This window comes from Podarcis muralis, chromosome Z, assembly GCF_964188315.1.
Source record: "Podarcis muralis chromosome Z, rPodMur119.hap1.1, whole genome shotgun sequence".
In the NCBI taxonomy this organism is placed as follows: domain Eukaryota; kingdom Metazoa; phylum Chordata; class Lepidosauria; order Squamata; family Lacertidae; genus Podarcis; species Podarcis muralis.
The window spans coordinates 3,193,817-3,214,771 of record NC_135673.1 but is presented as its reverse complement, the minus strand read 5'-3'; the positions used below and the strand labels follow the sequence as shown (position 1 = coordinate 3,214,771).

At 47.6% G+C, this 20,955-nt stretch overlaps 1 protein-coding gene across 1 annotated transcript; it reads left to right on the top strand.

The window, feature by feature from the left end:
• The first annotated feature begins 657 nt into the window (after nt 1-657).
• Nucleotides 658-20,715, top strand: UAP1L1 (UDP-N-acetylglucosamine pyrophosphorylase 1 like 1). Its single transcript, XM_028715309.2, has 9 exons — nt 658-1,375; nt 3,725-3,929; nt 6,559-6,734; nt 7,772-7,944; nt 10,822-11,015; nt 13,365-13,505; nt 16,588-16,773; nt 18,661-18,727; nt 20,500-20,715. The coding sequence occupies exons 1-9, from the start codon at nt 1,081-1,083 to the stop codon at nt 20,584-20,586; spliced, it is 1,524 nt and encodes a 507-aa protein (XP_028571142.2). The 5' UTR covers nt 658-1,080; the 3' UTR covers nt 20,587-20,715.
• Nucleotides 20,716-20,955: the final 240 nt, after the last annotated feature.

The following is a 20,955-nucleotide window of genomic DNA, read 5'->3' as shown; positions in this document are numbered from 1 at the left end:
AGGCTTTGGAGGAAAAGTGTTCGTTTGCTATGAAAGAGGACAACCTGCTGGAACAAGGCCGTTTTCTTGCACAGTACACGCCGTGCTGTGTTTGGACATCCTGCGGTGGAGCCCGCAGGTGAGGCTGCCGGGGAAGGGCGGGGGTAGGCGTAACTAAGGCCATTCCGTTTCTGCAGGTGGTTACCTGCGAGGGTGGAAGGAGAGAGTCACAGATATTCACCGCGTTGGGGCAGCCGTGAAATCATAGATTGGTAGAGAAGAGGCTCTAAAGGGTGGTCTACTCTAGTCCATCTCCCGCAATGCGGGATTCACAACTAAAGCATCCCTGACAGATGGCAGAAAACGTTCCGGGAACTTCCAGCGGGCAGAGCGGGCGTTTTGCCTCCAAAGACTCCAGGATCAGTCCTTGGCATCTTCGGCTAAAAGGATCCGGCTGCAAGCCTGGAAGTATCCCCAACCCGCTTCGACGTTCGACCTGAAGGAGAACTTATGCATAAACATACACAGCGTTACGCTGCAAGTAAGCGGAATCGCTTCAGCTCAGACAAACAAGTTCGAAGCGAGCGCCCAGTATAAACAGCTAACAGTTTTGCATCCTCGCGGGAAACAGGACGTAGAAGCGGGGGCGTTCCTTATGCCTGGGGGCGGGACTGCGCGCTGGCTGCAATTTCCTCCAGCCATTCCTCTCCTTCCTCCTGAGGCCTGACTCCCACCAGTTGCTTTTTTAAAGTTTGACCGGTTGCAGTTTTGTTTTATTCCCCGCCCCCTCTGGCTAATGGAAGGGGAACCCTGCGTGGTTGGACGAGGACACGCCTGAAATCAGTGCGCTCAGGCGAAGGGGGGCGGGGCGGGAATTTGGAAGTGACACGGGTTTCCGTGCTGTGGTTGCAAGAGAGGATCTTGCAAGTAACCGACCTTCACAGGGGGAACTAGGTGGAGGCGACGTTCCGTTTCTTCCCGGGGAACGTTCCACAAACTTTGGCGCGCGCTCCCCAGGGACAGTTTTGTAGCTGTTGCAAATTGCAAAAAGACTCTTTCCCCTTTGCAAAAGCCCAGCGAGAAGCGCAGAGAGAGGAGGTGATGGCGTGCCTGGAAGAGGAGATCCGGGCGCGGCTGGAGCGTGCCGGCCAGTCCCACTTGCTGCGCTTCTGGGGCGAGCTGGACCCGGCGCAGCGAGACTCGCTCCTGGAGTCGCTGGCGAAGCTGGACGCCGAGGAGCTGGGCGAGCATTGCCGGAGGGCGGCGGAGGCCTGCGCGCGGGAGGAAGAGCCGCGCCAGGAGAGACTGGGCTGCCGGATAGAGCCCGTCCCTCCAGAGTTCTTCGGCAGCGTCTGCAGGAGCGACCCGCGGACTTTGGAGCAGTGGGAGGAAGAGGGTAAGGTCAGGAGAGACCTGGCTTTTGGTAGCCCTTTTGACCTCTGGGGGTTGCAGGTGGAGGATGAACAAGCAGTTGGAACGTTGTGGGTTACTGTGTTAACTTTTCGCTGTAGAACCTCGGCGCAAAGGTAGTCTACCTGAGACTGCCGGAGGTCGGGTGCATGTGTACCTGCCTGCCTACGTGCGCTTCCCAGAGGCTTGGATAATGATGGACCTTTGGTCCGATCCATTAGTGCTTTAATTTTCGGAGAGTGGGCGTGTGGAGAACGGACTACTGTACATTATTGGTTCTGTTCTTGTAGCCCCGCCTTTCCTTGGTCGGTCACGCCCACTTAATCAGACACACCCACAGACACACCCACCGGCCCCTTCGGCCGCACCTTCTTCGGCAAAGGCCGTTTTGGAATACAGTACTGTAGTGGACGACATACAAACCGGCATATTTTTCTTCTTCATTGTTCCATGTAGAAACAACCTGAATAAAGAAAGGAAGATTGCACAACTTTCGCACACAGTAAAATAAGTTTTGTGCCACCTAAAATTGTACATTTAGACACCAGGAAACTGTTCCCTTGCATTGTCTGTGGCCCCAAATGCTGTTGTTGGGTAAAACATTTTAAGGAGTGATGCCCCCTGTAAGCCCGCCTTCTTCCTCCAGCTTGATAATCTCCCGTTGCCATTGGTGGCAATATTTGGCTGGGGCTGTTGGGAGTTGTAGTCCACCTGTTTATGAAGGGCGCCATGTTGGCAAAGCCTTTGTTTGCAAAATACAGTTTGGCATGCCTGGGTGTCTGTATGTTGTGTGCTTTGGGGTGGGCAAAAACTTGCCTTGGGTGCTGTGCAAACACCAGTTCTGCGTTCAGAGTACTTGTGCACCTGTGTTGTTGTTTAGTTGTTTAGTCGTTTAGTCGTGTCTGACTCTTCGTGACCCCCTGGACCAGAGCACACCAGGCATTCCTGTCTTCCACTGCCTCCCGCAGTTTGGTCAGACTCATGTTTGTAGCTTCGAGAACACTGTCTCACCATCTCGTCCTCTGTCGTCCCCTTCTCCTTGTGCCTTCCATCTTTCCCAACATCAGGGTCTTTTCCAGGGAGTCTTCTCTTCTCCTGAGGTGGCCAAAGTATTGGAGCCTCAGCTTCAGGATCTGTTCTTCCAGTGAGCACTCAGGGCTGATTCCCTTCAGAATGGATAGGTTTGATCTTCTTGCAGTCCATGGGACTCTCCAGAGTCTCCTCCAGCACCATAATTCAAAAGCATCCATTCTTCGGCAATCAGCCTTCTTTATGGTCCAGCTCTCACTTCCATACATCACTACTAGGAAAACCATGGCTTTAACTATACAGACCTTTGTTACCTGTGCTACATAACTTTAATACCTTTAACAAAATTTAAATATTGTACTGATTATTGGACAGAAAACCTCTGAGCAGTTTACAAAGAGACTTGGGACTGAGGATTCCAACCAACTGCCTAGAAGATCAAAGAACCTCTGGGCATGTGTAGAGATGAAGTAAAGCACACTCTGACATCATCAGGACCTAGGGCTACTAGAGGCTTTGCCCCCTGCCTCTAAGTACTAAGTACAGTGGTACCTCGGGTTACATACGCTTCAAGTTACAGACTCCGCTAACCCAGAAATATCACCTTGGGTTAAGAACTTTGCTTCAGGATGAGAACAGAAATCGTGCGACGGCGGTGCAGCAGCAGCGGGAGGCCCCATTAGCTAAAGTGGTGCTTCAGGTTAAGGACAGTTTCAGGTTAAGAGCTGACCTCCGGAACAAATTAAGTACGTAACCCGAGGTACCACTGTACTAAGTAGTACTGTCTGGGATTGCTTTTTACCTTCTCCTTCCCAGTTCCTTTTCCTTTTGTGTTGTATATTTTTGGTGGAAAGTCTGAGGGAAGAAAAAGACTTAAGCTGCTTTGGGCGCTTACGAGTTGGAGTAAAAGTACTTCAAATAATTTAAATTCCTAGGCATTGCCTCAGTTTTTCAAGCTTCTTCTGGAGCTGTCAGACCTGTTCAGCGATGAGGGGAAAGAAGGCAGCTGGGTCCACAGAAATTGCACCATCACCCCTGTGCCTCTTTCAGATGATTCTTGCTTGGGGTGTGGGTGGGGGGCTTTCGGGGCCCCAAAGGAGCCTCTGGCCCTGTGCACTGTCTCCAAGGGCAGCCACCCGGACTGCAGTTGATCTCAGGGTCTTAATCTCAGGGTTGTGTGTTTGACAAAAGATTGGGCAAAGATTCCTGCATTGCACTAGATTCGACTGCCCTCGTGGTCCCTTCCAACCGTGATTTGAACGAGATATATATTTCCTCCGGTGATCTTTCTCTTGTCTCCTTCAAGGGCTCCGTAAGATCTCCCAGAACAAGGTGGCCGTGCTCCTTCTGGCTGGAGGGCAAGGGACACGCCTCGGGGTGCCCTACCCGAAGGGCATGTATGATGTGGGGCTGCCGAGCCGTAAGACCCTCTATCAGATCCAGGCAGAGCGGATCCGCAGAGTGGAGCAGCTGGCTGGTGATAAGTTTGGAACTCGCTGCACAGTCCCTTGGTGGGTAGCTGGCTCCTGGGTCTTAAGGCACTGGCCAATGGTTCTTGTGGTCACTTGGTGTCCCAGAATTCTTTGCTGTTGTTCCTTTTGCTGAGTGGCAGGGTGGCTTTATGCCAATCTGATGTCCTCTTCTTGGAGCCAGTGTGGTGTAGTGGTTAAGAGCGGTGGACTCGTAATCTGGTGAACCGGGTTCGCGTCTCCGCTCCTCCACATGCAGCTGCTGGGTGACCTTGGGCCAGTCATGTTTCTGTGAAGTCTCTCAGCCCCACTCACCTCACAGAGTGTTTGTTGTCGGGCAGGAAGGGAAAGGAGAATGTGAGCTGCTTTGAGACTCCTTCGGGTAGTGATAAAGCGGGATATCAAATCCAAACTCTTCTTCTTCTTCTTGGTTTGCAGTGTGACTCCCATTGGCAAAGTCTGTTTAGACCAGGGGTTGGCAACCTTTGGCCCATGGGTCACAACCAGCCCACGGGGGTCATTTAACTGGCCTCTGAGCTACCCCCAAGCTGAGCTGCCCACTTGGCGAGTCCCCGCCTGCTGTGCTAAACCCGTGCAGTACCGAGCTGGGACTCGCTTCTGTAACGCCGGAAATCACATCTGCACATGCGCAGACACCAGAAATTGTGGGCGGGCGATCCGGCCCACGGAGGGATCTCCGCTGGAGTGAATTTGCCCAGGCGAGGTAAACCTTGCCAATCCCTGGTTAATCATTTAACTAGGATATTTACAAAGCTCCAAAAATATCAGGACCGTCCCCTGAAATCTTTGTCAGATAATCAACTGAATGCTAATCAGTTGGTTAACCCTACATAAATTTGCATGTAACTGAAACAGTACCTCCGGAGAAGGGGAGAAGCATATTCAGGACTTTTCACTTTAAGAGGAGAGTAAGAGACGCGGGTTAAACCACAGAGCCTAGGACTTGCCAATCAGAAGGTCAGCAGTTTGAATCCCTGCGATGGGGTGAGCTCCCATTGCTCAGTCCCTGCTCCTGCCAACCTAGCAGTTCGAAAGCACCTCAAAGTGCAAGTAGATAAATAGGTACCGCTCCGGCGGGAAGGTAAACAGTGTTTCTGTGCACTGCTCTGGTTCGCCAGAAGCGGCTTAGTCATGCTGGCCACATGACCCGGAAGTTGCACGCCGGCTCCCTCAGCCAGTAAAGCAAGATGAGCACTGCAACCCCAGAGTCGGCCATGACTGGACCTAATGGTGAGGGGTCCCTTTACCTTTAAGGGGTGACACAATATAAGTTTATAAAACGACATATTCATGGTGTGGGGAAAGTTTCCCTCCCTCCCTCGTAATACTAGAATTCATGGACATCCAATGAAGCTGAATGCTGGAATGACTTCTTCACTCAGTGCATTGTTAAACTGTGGAACTCCCTCCCACAGGAGGCAGTGATGGTGACCAACTTGGGTGTCTTTAAAAGGCGACTGGACAAATTCGTGGCAGAGGAGAGAGCCATCAATGGCTCCTAGCCCCAGTGGCTCTGCTCTGCCTCCACAGTCAGAGGCAGCAAGGGTTCTGGACCAGTTCCTGGAAGCATAGGAGGGGAGAGGGCTTTGGGCTCTCAGTCCTGTTTGGGGTTTCCCCACAGGCATGTGGCTGGGCCCTGTGAAAACAGGGCTCTCTTTAGGTCTGGGCGATACCTGGTTTTTAACATTGTCATATACCACCACCTAAACATCACAATAGCTGAAATAAGGATGGAACTATGTAGAGGCATTGGTTGGCTTCACGTCCCCCCCCCCCCCCCCGATGTGATCTTTGCATGGCACTGCTGTTCACTTCTGTGTTTTTGAATTTTTTGTGCCTGTCCTTGTCATGCTCGCTTGTCATGCCCTGGGTGTGCCCAACTGCAGAATAATAATAATAATAATAATAATAATAATAATAATAATAATAATTTATTTATATCCCGCCCTCCCCAGCCAAAGCTGGGCCCAGAGCAACAGTAAAAGTAACACAGTTTTCATAAAATCACAATCTGTTAATTGAAATACATTCTAAAATCAATTCATTCTAAAATCAATTCAGAATCAAATTAAAGGCAGCCATTGGGCTAGAGTTCTATGAGGATTACCAAAGGAGGGGGTCAGATTGTGCCCTGGCCAAAGGCCTGGTGGAACAGCTCTGTCTTGCAGGCCTTCGGAAAGGTGTCAAGTCTCACAGGGCCCTGGTCTCTTGTGACAGAGCGTTCCACTAGATCGGAGCCACGGCTGAAAAAGCCCTGGCTCTGGTTGAGGCCAGCCTAACCTCCCTGTGGCCCGGGACCTCCAAGATGTTTTTGTTTGAAGACGGTAAGGTCCTCCGTGGGGCATACCAGGAGAGGCAGTCCCATAGGTACGTGGGTCCTAGGCCGTATAGGGCTTTAAGGTTAAAACCAGCACCTTAAACCTGACCCTGTCCTCCACCGGGAGCTAGTGCAGCTGGGATAGCACCGGGTGAATGTGATCTCGCAGCGAGGACCCCGTAAAGAGTCTTGCTGCGGCATTCTGCACCCCCTGGAGTTTCTGGGTCAGTCTCAAAGTAACATTCTCTGCTTGCTTTGGTTGTGTGAATCCAACCCTGCTGGTTTCCTTGTCCGGTGCTTCTAATTGCAGTGCCCTGTGTTCCTCCCCTGCAGGTACATTATGACCAGCGAGTTCACTTTGGGACCGACTGAGAAATTCTTCCAGGAGCACAACTACTTTAACCTGGAGAAGTCCAACATCATCATGTTTGAGCAGAGGATGCTCCCGGCCGTGGCATTTGATGGGAAAGTGATCTTGGAAGAGAAAGGCAAGATTGCCATGGCGCCAGGTATACAGCAGTTTTCCTAAACTTGGGGAAGTGTTCTGTCCCGCTTGGGAGCTTCTGAAGGCCTCTCACTGGCACTGTTTTGAATATTTGAGCGAAAAGGGACATTGCGTGTAGCAAATCCTTCACATGTGGCAGGTGCAGAGCTTTCTCGTAGCGGTACAGCTGTATCATTTTTCTTTTTCAGAATTGATTTATTATTTTTTTAAATGCAACCACAACAAAAGGAAAGAAAACAATAGAAATAAAAAAGTACAGAGTTAAAGCACAGCTCCGAAGGGTTGATACAGTATTCATTCATACAAAGATTCCCTTTACAGATAAAGAAGATTTATAAAAATAAAAGTATTGTCCGCCTGTGAGTTGCATTGTTATTGAGAGTAAAGGTTCTATATAGCTTTAAGTGAGCCAGACATTTGCATATACTGATTGTACTGAGTGACCACGTCCCTCAATATTTGTACGGTATAGGGAACACAATCATGCCACATAAAACATACTATTATAATTGTTTATTAGATCTTTTACCTCCTCACTGTGAAGCTCTAGGATGGGTTTCATTCATTTATTTATTTTTAAAAATTGTTTGTTTATAGTATTTGTACCCTGCTCTTCAGCCTTAAAGACTCCCAGAGCAGGTTACTTATAGTCAAAACAAGATAGTCCCTACCTGCAGGCTTACAATCAAAAATAAAAGACAGAATATTACAATCAAGAGGATAGGATGTGTCCTAAAATATATATCTCAGCTTTCAAAGGCTAGGGTAAGGCCATATTTTATCAGCCTGAAAGATCAGGGAACCATCTTCCCCTTTGACCTGCACCCCTGAAGGTGGGCTGCCTATATTTTCAAAATTGCAAGTGCCACATGTGCATTTGTTTGGTTATACATTCCTCCGCCACCAGCAGTGGTAAAACTAGTTACAGAGGTTGCAGGTGAGAGGCAAAGGTAGGTGGTTGATAGCATGGGTGCTGGCCAGTTGGTGCTGGTCCTAACCCAGTTTCTGTCTAGTAGTTAACTCATCCCTTGTGTGTTGCAGATGGCAATGGTGGTTTGTACCGCGCCCTGATGGACAACAAGATCCTGGAGCACATGGAGCGGTGTGGCGTCCAGTACATCCATGTGTACTGTGTGGACAACATCCTTGTCAAAATGGCAGATCCCGTCTTCATTGGTTTCTGTGTCTCGAAAGGAGCTGATTGTGGTGCTAAGGTGACAGAGAACAAAACATTGGGCAGGGATGATCGCACAATTCCCTTGTGTGCCGGCCGGAGGGCTGTCATGGTTAAGGATGAGCAAGTGGGTGTGTGAGAGAGAAGATCTCCATCTCTGCTAGAAGTGACTCATGATCTGATGGTCCTTTCAGCATCCATATGACAATTACATTGCTCATCGTGGTATGCCCTGTGGTTCCTAGACCCCAAAGCTGGGGTGTAAGTAAAGGACAATTGCATCTTACGCTTGATTAAGTTGTGCAGTTTTAACCTTACGTGGTTGAAAGCCAGCTGGCTGAAATCCCACAAATTAATCACACGCAAGGCTTAAAAGAGTTTAAAAGTTGAATTTGCATCGGGGGTAAGGAAAATGTTTTTAAGTTCTTGCTTACTGGGTTCCGGAAGGCTCTTGTGAGGTTTTGTAGGATTTTGCAGGAGCCTCCCAGAGCCCATCTTCAAAGCTGTTTTCCTTGCTTGGATGGTAAGCATGGTTGTGCAGTGGTGATTCCAAGGGGGCGCTTTGGGTATACACATTTTTGTGCATATGCGCCACTCCCAGAATGTGCTCCCAACACAAGATGCAGTCGTACTGCATGTTAAACTACAGTATTTTTCCGTGTGTAAGACACCCCCATGTATAATACAACTCCTATTTTATTTTAACCCAAAATTAAGTTGTTTAGTTGTGGGGTGTGGGGGGGGTCACTTGTGCCAATCGCTCACCTGCCTGCCCGCCACTGCCGATCACTTGCCACAGCCACTGCCAATTGCACACCTTGCCACCAATTGTCTGTCTGCTCACCACCACCAATAGCCCACTTGCTGCAGCCGCCAATCGCCTGCCCAATTGCCACAGCCAATCGCCAGCAGGCCTTGCCACAGCCACCAATCACGTGCCCAATCGCCGCTGCCAATCTCCTGCTTGTTGCTGCCATTAATCGCACGTCCCCCCTCTGCATTCACTATCCGTGTATAAGACCCAGTTTTTGCCTAATATTTTTTTTTAGCAAAAAGCATTGTCTTATACATGGAAAAATATGGTAATAAAACTGTTGTGGATTGGGGGCGGGAAGTGCAATTTGGTCCTTCCACATGTCCCCCCCCCCAATCTTTGTTTTTTTAAAAAAGAGCCCAAAGCATTGCTTGTGTCTGGCAGGTTGCAGATGGAATCTGATTAACAATCCCGGGTGGTGCTGTGGGTAAAACCTCAGCGCCTAGGACTTGCCGATCGCTTGGTCGGCGGTTCGAATCCCCGCGGTGGGGTGCGCTCCTGTCGTTCGGGCCCAGCGCCTGCCAACCTAGCAGTTCGAAAGCACCTCCGGGTGCAAGTAGATAAATAGGGACCGCTTACCAGCGGGAAGGTAAACGGCGTTCCGTGTGCTGCGCTGGCTCGCCAGATGCAGCTTTGTCACGCTGGCCATGTGACCCGGAAGTGTCTCCGGACAGCGCTGGCTCCCGGCCTATAGAGTGAGATGAGCGCACAACCCTAGAGTCTGGCAAGACTGGCCCGTACGGGCAGGGGTACCTTTACCTTTACCTTACCTGCTCAAATGAACCTTCCTTCTTCTTTGTTGTTGCATTTTTTTAAAGTAGAGCATCTCTCATCTAGATCTGCTTTTGCCTTCATGTAATGTGTTGCGTGTCTTCCGCATGCCTCTGAACCATAAACATGTTGAATATAGATAGTGTCTGAGATGGACAGTATATGAAACTTTAAGTACCCTTATAGCAAAATGAAACAAAACATGAAAAGTGAGTTTTTTAGATGAACTTTGAACACCTATGGGCAGTGCCTAGGTAAAATCTTAGAAGGGTATTTGGGGGGGGGGGTGACTGGCAGAGATCCTTTCCCCCCACTCCCTGGGCCTGCAACAGTTGAGTAATCTCATTCTAAACAGGCAAACATATGCACCCAATTAATTGACCATGTGAATTTCTGAATCCAGCATCCTCTGAGCGGAATTGGATTTGATCTGTAGAATCAAGAATTACCTGGACACAGATATAGCAAGAGAAGATCAGAAAATATTCCTCTATGCCACAGGAGCGGCAAGGATCCCAATTGCTAAAAACTGGAAAAAAGAAACCGTGCCAACAAAAAAGGAATGGCAAGACAAACTGTTAGAGTATATTGAACTGGCTGGATTAACAGAGGCAATTAGAGATCACACTAGACAAGAGTTTCAAAAAGCCTGGGGGAAATGCAGAGAATACTTCACAAAACAGTGCCCTAAAATACATACTTGGACTTGTTTTGATTAATGTCTGCAGGAGACTTTGTGGATATTTAAGTTATAATTAGAAAAATCTTAATAATTATTCATAAAGGAAACAGTTTATAAGAAGTAAATAAGGAGGCCAGATACAGGATAAAGGAAGTACTGTATTTTTTGCTCTATAAGACTCACTTTTTCCCTCCTAAAAAGTAAGCGGAAATTCGTGTGCGTCTTATGCAGCGAATGCAGAAGCTAGAACAGCAAGAGGGGTTGCTGCTTTTGCTGTGCAGTGATCCCTCTTGCTATTCTGGCTTCTGAGAATCAGAATATTTTTTTTCTTGTTTTCCTCCTCCAAAAACTAGGTGCGTCTTGTGGTCTGGTGCGTCTTATAGAGCGAAAAATACGGTATTTTTTTTCGTTGTTTGTATTGTTGTATGTTAGGCAAACTGTATGTTCATGTTTAATGAGGGTGGATTTTTGTACTGGGGTGGAGTGTGGGGTTTATGGTATGTTGTAAATAAAATTCTAATGAAAATTATTTTTAAAAAGAAAAAAGAATTACCCAGCCCCCTCCACCTGCTTGATCCACTCTGCGGTTATTTTACTCGCTACCTGACTCTGGCCCAATTTTGTTGTTGTTGTTGTTTCGTTTTGTTAAGGTAGTGGAAAAAGCCTACCCCACAGAGCCAGTTGGGGTGGTTTGCTCTGTGGACGGAGTATATCAGGTGGTGGAATACAGCGAGATCTCCTTGGAAACGGCACAGAGGAGAAACGCGGACGGACGGTTGACATACAGCGCTGGGAATATCTGCAATCACTTCTTTAGTCTTGACTTCCTGAAGGCTGTCACAGAGTAAGTCCTGCAGTTGTGCATGCTCACTTTCCCATGACCTGTTCCAGAGTTTATGAGTGTGGGATCTGCATCCTGGAAATCAGTCGGGTGGGAAGGGATGCATGCATTTCTGAGCATTGTATCAGGATTGTGACAAACTGAGCTCCTAGTTGTTGTAAACAAAATCTGACCTTTTTCCCTAATGGGGTATCCAAGAGCCCATATAGAGTCCTTATGTAGGTTCCCTATTGGTAGGAGAAAATAACAGAGGCCAACCAGAGAATATTGAGAAGCAAAGCAGCTAGTAAGCCTGATCTTTATTGAACTGTTGGAACAGGGTGCTCCCCTCACACGCAGGAGGACAGAGGAGGACCCCGAACAAAGGTGTGCCTGCCCTTATATTTACATTTTAAATTGCCTTCCCTGGAGCTTAAGACCACCCCTCCATACATCACAGAAGGGGCGTAACCCAAGACCAACCCCCACAAACATCATACCTACATCACAGAAAAGGTGGTCTACAACAGAAATTTGATTGCTGTTGTTTTTCCTGTCTGCCAGGTTATCTGATAATGCCTTATCTGATCGCCTTTCCTGGCAGTCTGGCCATTCCTTTGAGATGGTGATTTCCCAATTCCTGAGACAATGGGAAGGTTCCCTCACCCCCTCCCTCCTTGCAGAGAAAACATTTGGTCAGTTTGGGAGTTAAAATGGTTTCAGGAAGGTCTTCCTGTGCTGCTCCAGACTTGGTACATTTATGAACATTTTCTCTCTCTCTCTCTCTCTCTCTCTCTCTATATATATATATATATAAAACACCTTAAAATTCTATTACATAGTTTTCTGGTTAGAAGCTGTAGAATCATAGTGCTTTAGACTTGGTAGAGGACCCCCCAAGGGTCATCTAGTCTAACCCCCTGCAATGCAGGAATCAGAGCTAAGGAATCCCTGACAGATGGCCATCCAAACTCCATGTGTAAACCTCCAGCGAAGGAACATCTACCACCTTCAGAGGTTGCCCGTTCTATAGCTCTTAAAGCGATGCTTTTCCATTTTTATAGCAGGCAGCTTCAGCAGGCTTTTAAACTCACTTTATTCAGCAATACTGCATGCAGAAGATAAAATCTATAATGAACACTATTTCATGGAGGATAAAGCTTGGAACGGCTGCCAGCCACAATGACTATGCTCTGCCTTCACATTAATGTTTCTGAATATCAGTTGCTGGAAAATACACAGCAGTGGAAAGTGCTCAGATCCTGCACTTTTCCACAAGCATCTGGTCAGCCACGGTGAGAACAGGACTGGAGGAGCCATTGGCCTGATCCTGCAGGGCTTTTCTTAGGTTCTTATTTTGAAGAAACTCTAATGCAAAGGAATTACAGTGGACGCTCGGGTTGCGAACGTGATCCGTGCGGGATGCACGTTCGCAACCCGCAGCTGCGCGTCTGTGCACACACGAGTTGCGATTCGGCGCTTCTGCACATGCACAAAGCGCAATTTAGCACTTCTGCGCATGCGCGACCGCCGAAATCCGGAAGTAACCCTACCGGTACTTCTGGGTTTCAGCATTCCGTAACCCACCAAAAAACCAACCTGAAGTGCCTGTAACTCGAGGTATGACTGTAGTCCTGTAATTGGGAAAACAGCAGAACTCAAAAACTTGGTTGCTATCATCCAGACAGCCAAAAAAGAGACGGCTTACCAACACGCTCTCCTAAACCGCGGCCTCTGTCATATAGCTCCTAAACTGCAGTCCTAGGACAAATCTTTGCCTTCTGTTTGAAAGGCAGATTTCAGAAAACCCACAGAAACAACTCCAATATACCAGTGAATCATTACCCAAAGATTTCCAGGAAGTGTTCAGCGAATTGCCAAAAATAACTTATGCAGAGTCTCCCCCCCCCCCGCTTTCTCCATGAAAACAGCTCAGCAGAAAGGTCCCCACCAGCAGTTTGTCATACACACCACCCCTCCTGAAGAAAGGTGGGGAAACAAAATAATCAGGGGGATGAAGCTTTCCTCCCACTCCCCCCCCCCCATTTAAATTAAACTTGTCCATAGAATCATAGAATTGTAGAGTTGGAAGAGCCACCAGGTCCAACCCTCTGAAATGCAGAAAGAAGCATGGAGATAGTTGGGTGGAACACTGAAACCCTGGATCATCCAAGGGTGATCCATTGATTGTGGCAGTAGATTTCAGGCAGGTGAAAAGGCAGAAGGCGCCGCTCCTTCCCCTTACAGCTGTGCAGTGCAAGGAATGGCCTGGGGCAGCCCTGAGCGATCTTGCTGCACAACAACATTTTTTAGCAGAGCAGAGTTTGAGGAAGTCTCCTGTGTGCTTACGCCTCTGTCCTTCCTGCCCACCAGGAAGTTTGAGCCCCGCTTGAAACGCCATGTGGCTGTCAAGAAAGTCCCTTTCGTCGACCAGGAGGGCAATCGGGTGACGCCGCTAAAACCCAACGGGATAAAGCTGGAGAAGTTTGTGTTTGATGTCTTCCAGTTTTCTAAGTTAGTACCAAATGTGCCTCTTTCCTCTTTCTGTGTATCCTGTTCTTTGGGGCTGGAGTTGGGTAGACTCACTAAATTGGCCTTGGCCAAACTGGTGCCTGCCAAACATTTTGGACTACACCTCCCATCAGCCTCTGCTGGGCCTGATGGGGGGCACAGTCCAAAACATTTGGAGCGCACCAGGTTGCTAAATGATAATGGAACCAGCTGCTACGGGGTAAGGAGTTGTGACAACACAGGGTGTCTCCCAAACTTCTGATAGCTTCTGGTTTTGTTTTCTGAATTAAAATGGCAGGCACACTTACCTGCTCCACCCTAGAGCATTTCTTTTTTTGAGGGATTGATTATTGCAGTCAGTAGATGAGAACATTACATGTGCAGCTGCAGCTGCTGTAACAGGGCAGAATGGTGTGCCCCGGTAGCCTCTAGATTACTACCATGAGTTATATGTGGTGCTGCCTATGAAAACCGTTTGGAATTTATATGCCTGGCTGCATTAAGGTAAAGGGACCCCTGACCATTAAGTCCAGTCGTGGCCGACTCTGGGGTTGCGGCACTCATCTCGCTTTATTGGCCGAGGGAGCCGGCGTACAGCTTCTGGGTCATGTGGCCAGCATGACTAAGCCGCTTCTGGCAAACCAGAGCAGCACATGGAAACGCCGTTTACCTTCCTGCCAGAGCGGTACCTATTTATCTACTTGCACTTTGATGTGCTTTCAAACTGCTAGGTTGGCAGGAGCAGGGACCGAGCAACGGGAGCTCACCCCGTCGTGGGGATTCGAACCACCGACCTTCTGATCGGCAAGTCCTAGGCTCTGTGGTTTAACCCACAGTGCCACTCGCGTCCTGCCTGGCTGTATTACCGTATTTTTCGCACTATGAGACACACTTTCCCACTCCTAAAAAGTAAGGAGAAATATGTGTGTGTCTTGTGGAGCGAATGCAGGCTGTGCAGCTATCCCTGAAGCCAGGAGAGCAAGAGGGATCAGTGCGCACCGATCCCTTTTGCTCTCCTGGCTTCAGGGATAGCCATGCAAAGCCTCTTGAGTGAAGAGGGAGCGCTCCTGCCTCTTCGCTCAGGAGGCTTTGCGTTGCTTTCTTGTTTCTTGTTTTCCTCCTCTAAAAACTAGGTGCGTCTTATGGTTGGGTGCGTCTTATAGAGCGAAAAATACGGTACTTTCAATAAAAGAAAACTCTTCAAAATATGTAAATGTGGCAATCCACCATGAATTGGGAAAAGGTGGTAGCTCAGTGGCAAAGCATCTGCTTTGCATACAGAAAGTTCCAGGTTCAAACTCAAAGGAGGCCTGGGAAAGATTCGCTGCCTGAGACCCTGGAGAGCTGCTCCCAGTCAGTGTAAGCCATGCTGAGCTAGCTGAACCAAGGGTCTGACTTGGTAGAAGGCAGCTTCCTGTGCTCCTAATAACAATGATGGCTGCACCAACAACAGTGAAATTTTAAGCTTCTTTATTAGAAGCTTTCTGAGCAGTGCTTTACACCAATTGTGCTGTAGAGGTATGTGTGTAGATGATAGATAGATGATAGATACAGTGGTGCCCCGCAAGACGAAAAACTCGCTAGACGAGAGGGTTTTCCGTTTTTTGAGTCGTTCCGCAAGACAAATTTCTCTATGGGCTTGCTTCGCAAGACGAAACGTCTTGCGAGTTCTTGCGAGTTTGTTTCCTTTTTCTTAAAGCCGCTAAGCCGTTAATAGCCGCTAAGCCGTTAATAGCCGCTAAGCCGTTAATAGCCGCTAAGCCGCTAATAGCCATGCTTCGCAAGACGAAAAAAACGCAAGACGAAGAGACTCGCGGAACGGATTAATTTCGTCTTGCGAGGCACCACTGTAGATAGATGATAGATAGATAGAGATGATAGATAGATAGAGATGATAGATAGATAGATAGATAGATAGATAGATAGATGATAGATGATAGATAGATGATAGATAGATGATAGATAGATAGATAGATAGATAGATAGATAGATAGATAGATGATAGATGATAGATAGATGATAGATAGATGATAGATAGATAGATGATAGATAGATAGATAGATAGATATAGATAGATAGATAGATAGATAGATGATAGAGATTGATTGCATTCTGCTAGAATCCAGAGACCCAGCTTGAATGCAGCATGTTTTTCAGATCACCTATCTAGAAATATTTAGTTCACATCCACACCATAAATTAAAAGCACCCTTATACTGCTTTAACAGTCATGGAGAGCCACGGGGACTGTATTTTGTTAAGAGTGCTGGGAATTATAGGCCTGTGAAGTCAGCACCCCTAGACTACTTTTGGGGTGGGGAAGGCATGGTGGCTAAATTATTTGTTTATTAATTAAATTTATTAGTCACATGGGGGGGGCATGGCAACTTAAAAAAAGCCCACACCATAATAATAATAATAATAATAATAATAATAATAATAATAATAATAATAATAATTTATTTATACCCCACCCATCTGGCTGGGCCTCCCCAAAAAAATATTAAAATACTAAAAACATTAAAAGCTTCCCTAAACAGGGAATACATTAAAACCGGAGGGGGGGGGGGGAGAAGAAATACATTAAAACATCCTTCCCACTCCAAAAGGCCATAGGTGGTTAAAAGCCAAAGCCCCGGTTAAAAAGGTTTTTGCCTGGTGCCTGAAGATACGTAACGATGGCACCAGGCGAGCCTTGCTGGGGAGAGCTTTCTACATGCGGAAAGCCACCACAGAAAAGTCCCTGTTCTCCTTTTGCCACTCTCCAGACGTCCTGGGCCTCGGATGATGACCGCAGGGTGCAGACTGGTTCCTATGGTATAAGAGTGCTTTTAAAGGTCTGGCGTGGATGTGGCTTTAGTTCGCCTTTGCAGTCAAGTCCAACTGGAATTGGCAGCTTGGAGAACAGCTGCAAGGCCTCCCTGCTTCCCTCCAAATGCATTCCTTTCATGGATATGGCAAGTTACGTTTTCCTGGATTCTGGAACGTGCCGTGGCCTCAAGGGCTCCATGCTGCACATACAGGAGGGCACGACCGCAACTGAAACTCCCATTTTAAGCCTCCAGTTTCTCCCTTCTGTTAACAGGAAGTTCGTAGCCTTTGAGGTCCCGAGGGAGGAGGAGTTCTCGCCTTTGAAGAACTCTGATTCGGCCGACAAAGACACTCCCATCACGGCTCGTCGGTCACTCCTCTCGCAACACTACCGTTGGGCTGTGAAGGCAGGAGCTAGATTTGTCAATGGCAATGGCCAGAGGATACCTGAAGAACCAAGGTCTGTGAAGGCTTCTCCCATTTATCCTCCCCAAGGGATTGTGGGAACTGTAGTTTACCCCAAGGGGCCAGGGAGCACTAGATGAAATTGTGACCTGGAATGCTGCCACAGTGAAACACTCTGTGTGTCTGTGTGTGTGTGTGTGTGTGTGTGTGTCCCCGTGTCCCCATTGGCACTACAGTGGTACCTTGGGTTACAGATGCTTCAGGTTACAGACTCTGCTAACCCAGAAATAGTACCTCAGTTTAAGAACTTTGCTTCAGGATGAGAACAGAAATTGCGCGGCGGCAGCAGGAGGCCCCATTAGCTAAGTGGTACCTCAGGTTAAGAACAGTTTCAGGTTAAGAACGGACCTCCAGAATGAATTAAGTTATTAACCAGAGGTACCACTGTATGAGTAAAGCGGTATCACACCACTTTAAACAGTCATGGCTTCCTGCAATTATTTCCTGCAACTGCAATGGCTTCCTGAGAATTATTTAAGGGTGCTGAGAGTTGTTAGAAGACCCCCTACTCCTCTTACAGGGCTACAATTCGTGGAGTGGTTTAGCAGTCAAGCCCTCTTCCCAGGAAACTCTGGGAGCTGTAGTTCTGAGTGGGGAATAGATGGGGGTCTGGTCAGGACTAACCGTTAAATATCTGTTTAACATCCTTGCAACAGATTTCTGGCCTCATCCACACCATACACTTGAAGCACTACGATACTACTTTAAACAGGTGTGGCTTCTCCCAAAGGATTATGGGAGCTGTAGTTTGTTAAGGATTCTCAGAGAAGACCCTCCCCGCTCCCAGAGCTACAATTCCCAGAGTTCCCTGGCAATTGTCAAAACCACTGTGGGAATTGGTGCTTTGGGAGGGGAATTGGGGTGGGGGGGTTGTCTCCTAACACCTCTCAGCAGCCTTAGCAAACCACAGCTCCCAGGTTTCATGGCTGTTCAAAGTACAGTGGTACCTCAGGTTACAGACGCTTCAGGTTACAGACTCCGCTAACCCAGAAATAGTACCTTGGGTTAAGAACTTTACCTCAGGATGAGGCGGCAGCGGGAGGCCCCATTAGCTAAAGTGGTACCTCAGGTTAAGAACAGTTTCAGATTAAGAAAGGATCTCCGGAATGAATTAAGTTCTTAACCCGAGGTACCACTGTAGTATGATAGTGCCTTAAATATATAGCGCAGATGAGATCTTCTTGTGGAGATAAATTGTGCCCTCTGGGGTTTATACCAGGGAGGGGAAGAGTGCAATAGAGCAGCTTTCTCCAAGATGGGGCTGGATTCCAGCCATCTGCTGCAGCCACCAAGATGGATGTTGTATTCCAGCAGCATTTGGAAGGCACTAGATTAGGAGAAGTTGTGTTAACATGCTGTGACCAAACTCTTAATATGGCACAGGGAAGGTTTTATTTTGTTTTATTTTAAAGGTGGGGCATAATAATAAAACACAGGGTTCAGGATTCAAAGCTTATTGAGGTCATCCTCTCTAATCTGGGGTGCCTTTCTCCCCGTCCCAGGTGTGTGAGGCCATAAAATAATAGAATTGTATGGTTGGAAGGGACCCAAAGCGTCATCTAGTCCAATCTCCTGCTTACAGAAGTACATTGCAGTTTTGCATTCTGGTTGCAGTTATTCGGGTGACAAGGGAAAAACACTCGGCTAATGCTCTGGTGCTTCTGTTTATTGTTTACTTCATTTACGTATGACTTGTCTTCCAAGCACCCATGGTAGATTGCAGTTTTAAAATACCAAAACCGAACAGATGATATGAAAAGTGAAGTTGACCTGGGGCTGCGTTGAGCAATTTCTGTTGTTGCCTTGGGCTGCCTGCCTCTCTTTTCTGTGGCTTGTCATATGTTTGCAGAGAGTCATTATTTTCATCTTTCTCTCTTTTCAGTTTATCAGGCGATGACGAACCACCCGCTGTATGTGAGATTTCACCTCTAGTCTCTTACTTTGGGGAGGTGAGGGCAACATTTTATGTGAACTCCTGTTAAGGATTCAGTATCTGCTTCTAAGGAAATAAGTTCTTATTTCTGAGTCAGTGCAAAGAATATTGGAGATGTTGTAGAGCAGGCATAGGCAAACTCCGGCCCTCCATATGATTTGGAACTACAATTCCCATCATCCCGAGGTAACAGGACCAGTGGTCAGGGATGATGGGAACTGTAGTCTCAAAAACATCTGGAGGGCCAGAGTTTGCCTATGCCTGCTGTAGAGCCCTGAGATTGAAGAATGTTCAGCCAAGATGGCAAATATGGGATAAAACTCCCCATGAGCAAACTCTCCCTTCATAAGGGATCAGGCAGTAGCGTCTTTCAACTGTGGCAGAGTCCATAGCCTGGAACCGCAGAGCTATATAGGCTTTCCTCCATTTGGAATTTGTGATGCTGGTTACATATAATTACAAAAAACACAATATACTGTTGTATCAGAATAATAAAAAAGAAAAGCAGCTAAGAATAATTTCTTCCCTATTATTATTACTATTAAAATCTTTTTGATTGTTTTATAAGTGTATGTATGTCACTTTGGGACGCGGGTGGTGCTGTGGGTTAAACCACAGAGCCTAGGATTTGCCGATCAGAAGGTCAGCGGTTCGAATCCCCGCGATGGGGTGAGCTCCCATTGCTCGGTCCCAGCTCCTGCCAACCTAGCAGTTCGAAAGCACGTCAAGTGCAAGTAGATAAATAGGTACAACTCCGGTGGGAAGGTAAACGGCATTTCTGTGCGCTGCTCTGGTTCGCCAGAAGCGGCTTAGTCGTGCTGGCCACATGACCCGAAGCTGTGTGCGGACAAACGCCTGCTCCCTCGGCCTATAGAGCGAGATGAGCGCGCAACCCCAGAGTCGGTCACGACTGAACCTAATGGTCAGGGCTCCCTTTACCCTTTACCTCTGTCACTTTTAGAGTTAACAAGTTAGGCAGGTCCTTGTCTCCAGAGGTTTTAAATCCAGAATGGGTAGCAGGGACGTAAGGGAGAATCAGTATGTGACAGGAAATAAAGGCTGAAAGATGGGTTACAGTAGGGGTCAGCAAACCTTTTCAGCAGGGGGCCGGTCCACTGTCCCTCAGACCTTGTGGGACTATATTTTGAAAAAAATAATGAACGAGTTCCTATGCCCCACAAATAACCCAGAGGTGCATTTTAAATAAAAGGACACATTCTACTCATGTAGAATCACGCTGATTCCCGGACTGTCTGCGGGCCGGATTTAGAAGGCGATTGGGCCGGATCCGGCCCCCGGGACTTAGTTTGCCTACCCATGGGTTACAGCAGCAAGAGGAAACCTCTGGCTCTCCAGCAGCAACTCAACTCATGCTTGCATCATCTCCAACCATTGGCTGAGGCTGCTGGGAGTTGGCGTCTGACATCTAGAGGGCCACAGATACCTCATACCCCTGACTTAGGGGCAAAAGTCGTGCTTAGATTTACAAATGGGTGGAGAACCTCAGGCCTGGGAATTTAATGTGACCCATGAGGTTTTTTCTGGCTGTTAGGACTCTCTGCAAGCTACTTGCCCCACTGATGTGAGTGCTTTGCCTTGGCTTGAATGTATGCTGAACTGTGTTGATGCCTCTTGACATATTCCGTGGAAGTAAGCTACAAAAGCAGGAGCCTCATTGGTTACTCCATCCACTTCCATCTCTGGCCCTGACCATCACTGTCATGCGAACTCTGAAAGCTTGTCCATAAGGGAATGTGGCCTTTGGCTCAAAATTGTTTTCTTTTGCAGGGACTAGAGAAGTACCTGAAAGCCAAAGACCTCCAGTCACCTTTTCTACTCGATGAAACCAAAGCAGAAGCATTAACAAGAGCTTGAATGAAGACCCAACTTGGAAGATTGTCCTCTGTGACCATCTTTTTGCTTGACTGTTGCTTTGTAATTAAGAAAAGAATAATTTTGAGAAACTATCAGTGTTTATGATACTATAAAGCCAAAATCTTCTAACTTTTCTGCTTCTGGGCTGTTAGGTCACACTGTGCCTGGAGAGTGATGGTTTCTGCCCTTAATTGTCCCAATAGCATTCTCTGCAACTTTCAAAGAGCTGTCTGAAATAAGACCCACCATCCTTACTATGGCTGAGAGGTGTAATGCTGAAATTGGAGGCAGCCCTGGGGGATGGGATTCTTTGCTGGTGTCAACACTCAAAGGAACCAGAGAGGCAGGAGATAGCTGAGAGGAACCTCT

Coding starts and splice junctions, on each gene's coding strand:
- UAP1L1 (XM_028715309.2), top strand. CDS start 1,081: ATGGCGTGCCTGGAAGAGGAGATCCGGGCGCGGCTGGAGCGTGCCGGC. Junction 6,735..7,771: donor CAAGATTGCCATGGCGCCAG/GTATACAGCAGT, acceptor TGTGTGTTGCAG/ATGGCAATGGTGGTTTGTAC. Junction 11,016..13,364: donor TTCCTGAAGGCTGTCACAGA/GTAAGTCCTGCA, acceptor CCTGCCCACCAG/GAAGTTTGAGCCCCGCTTGA.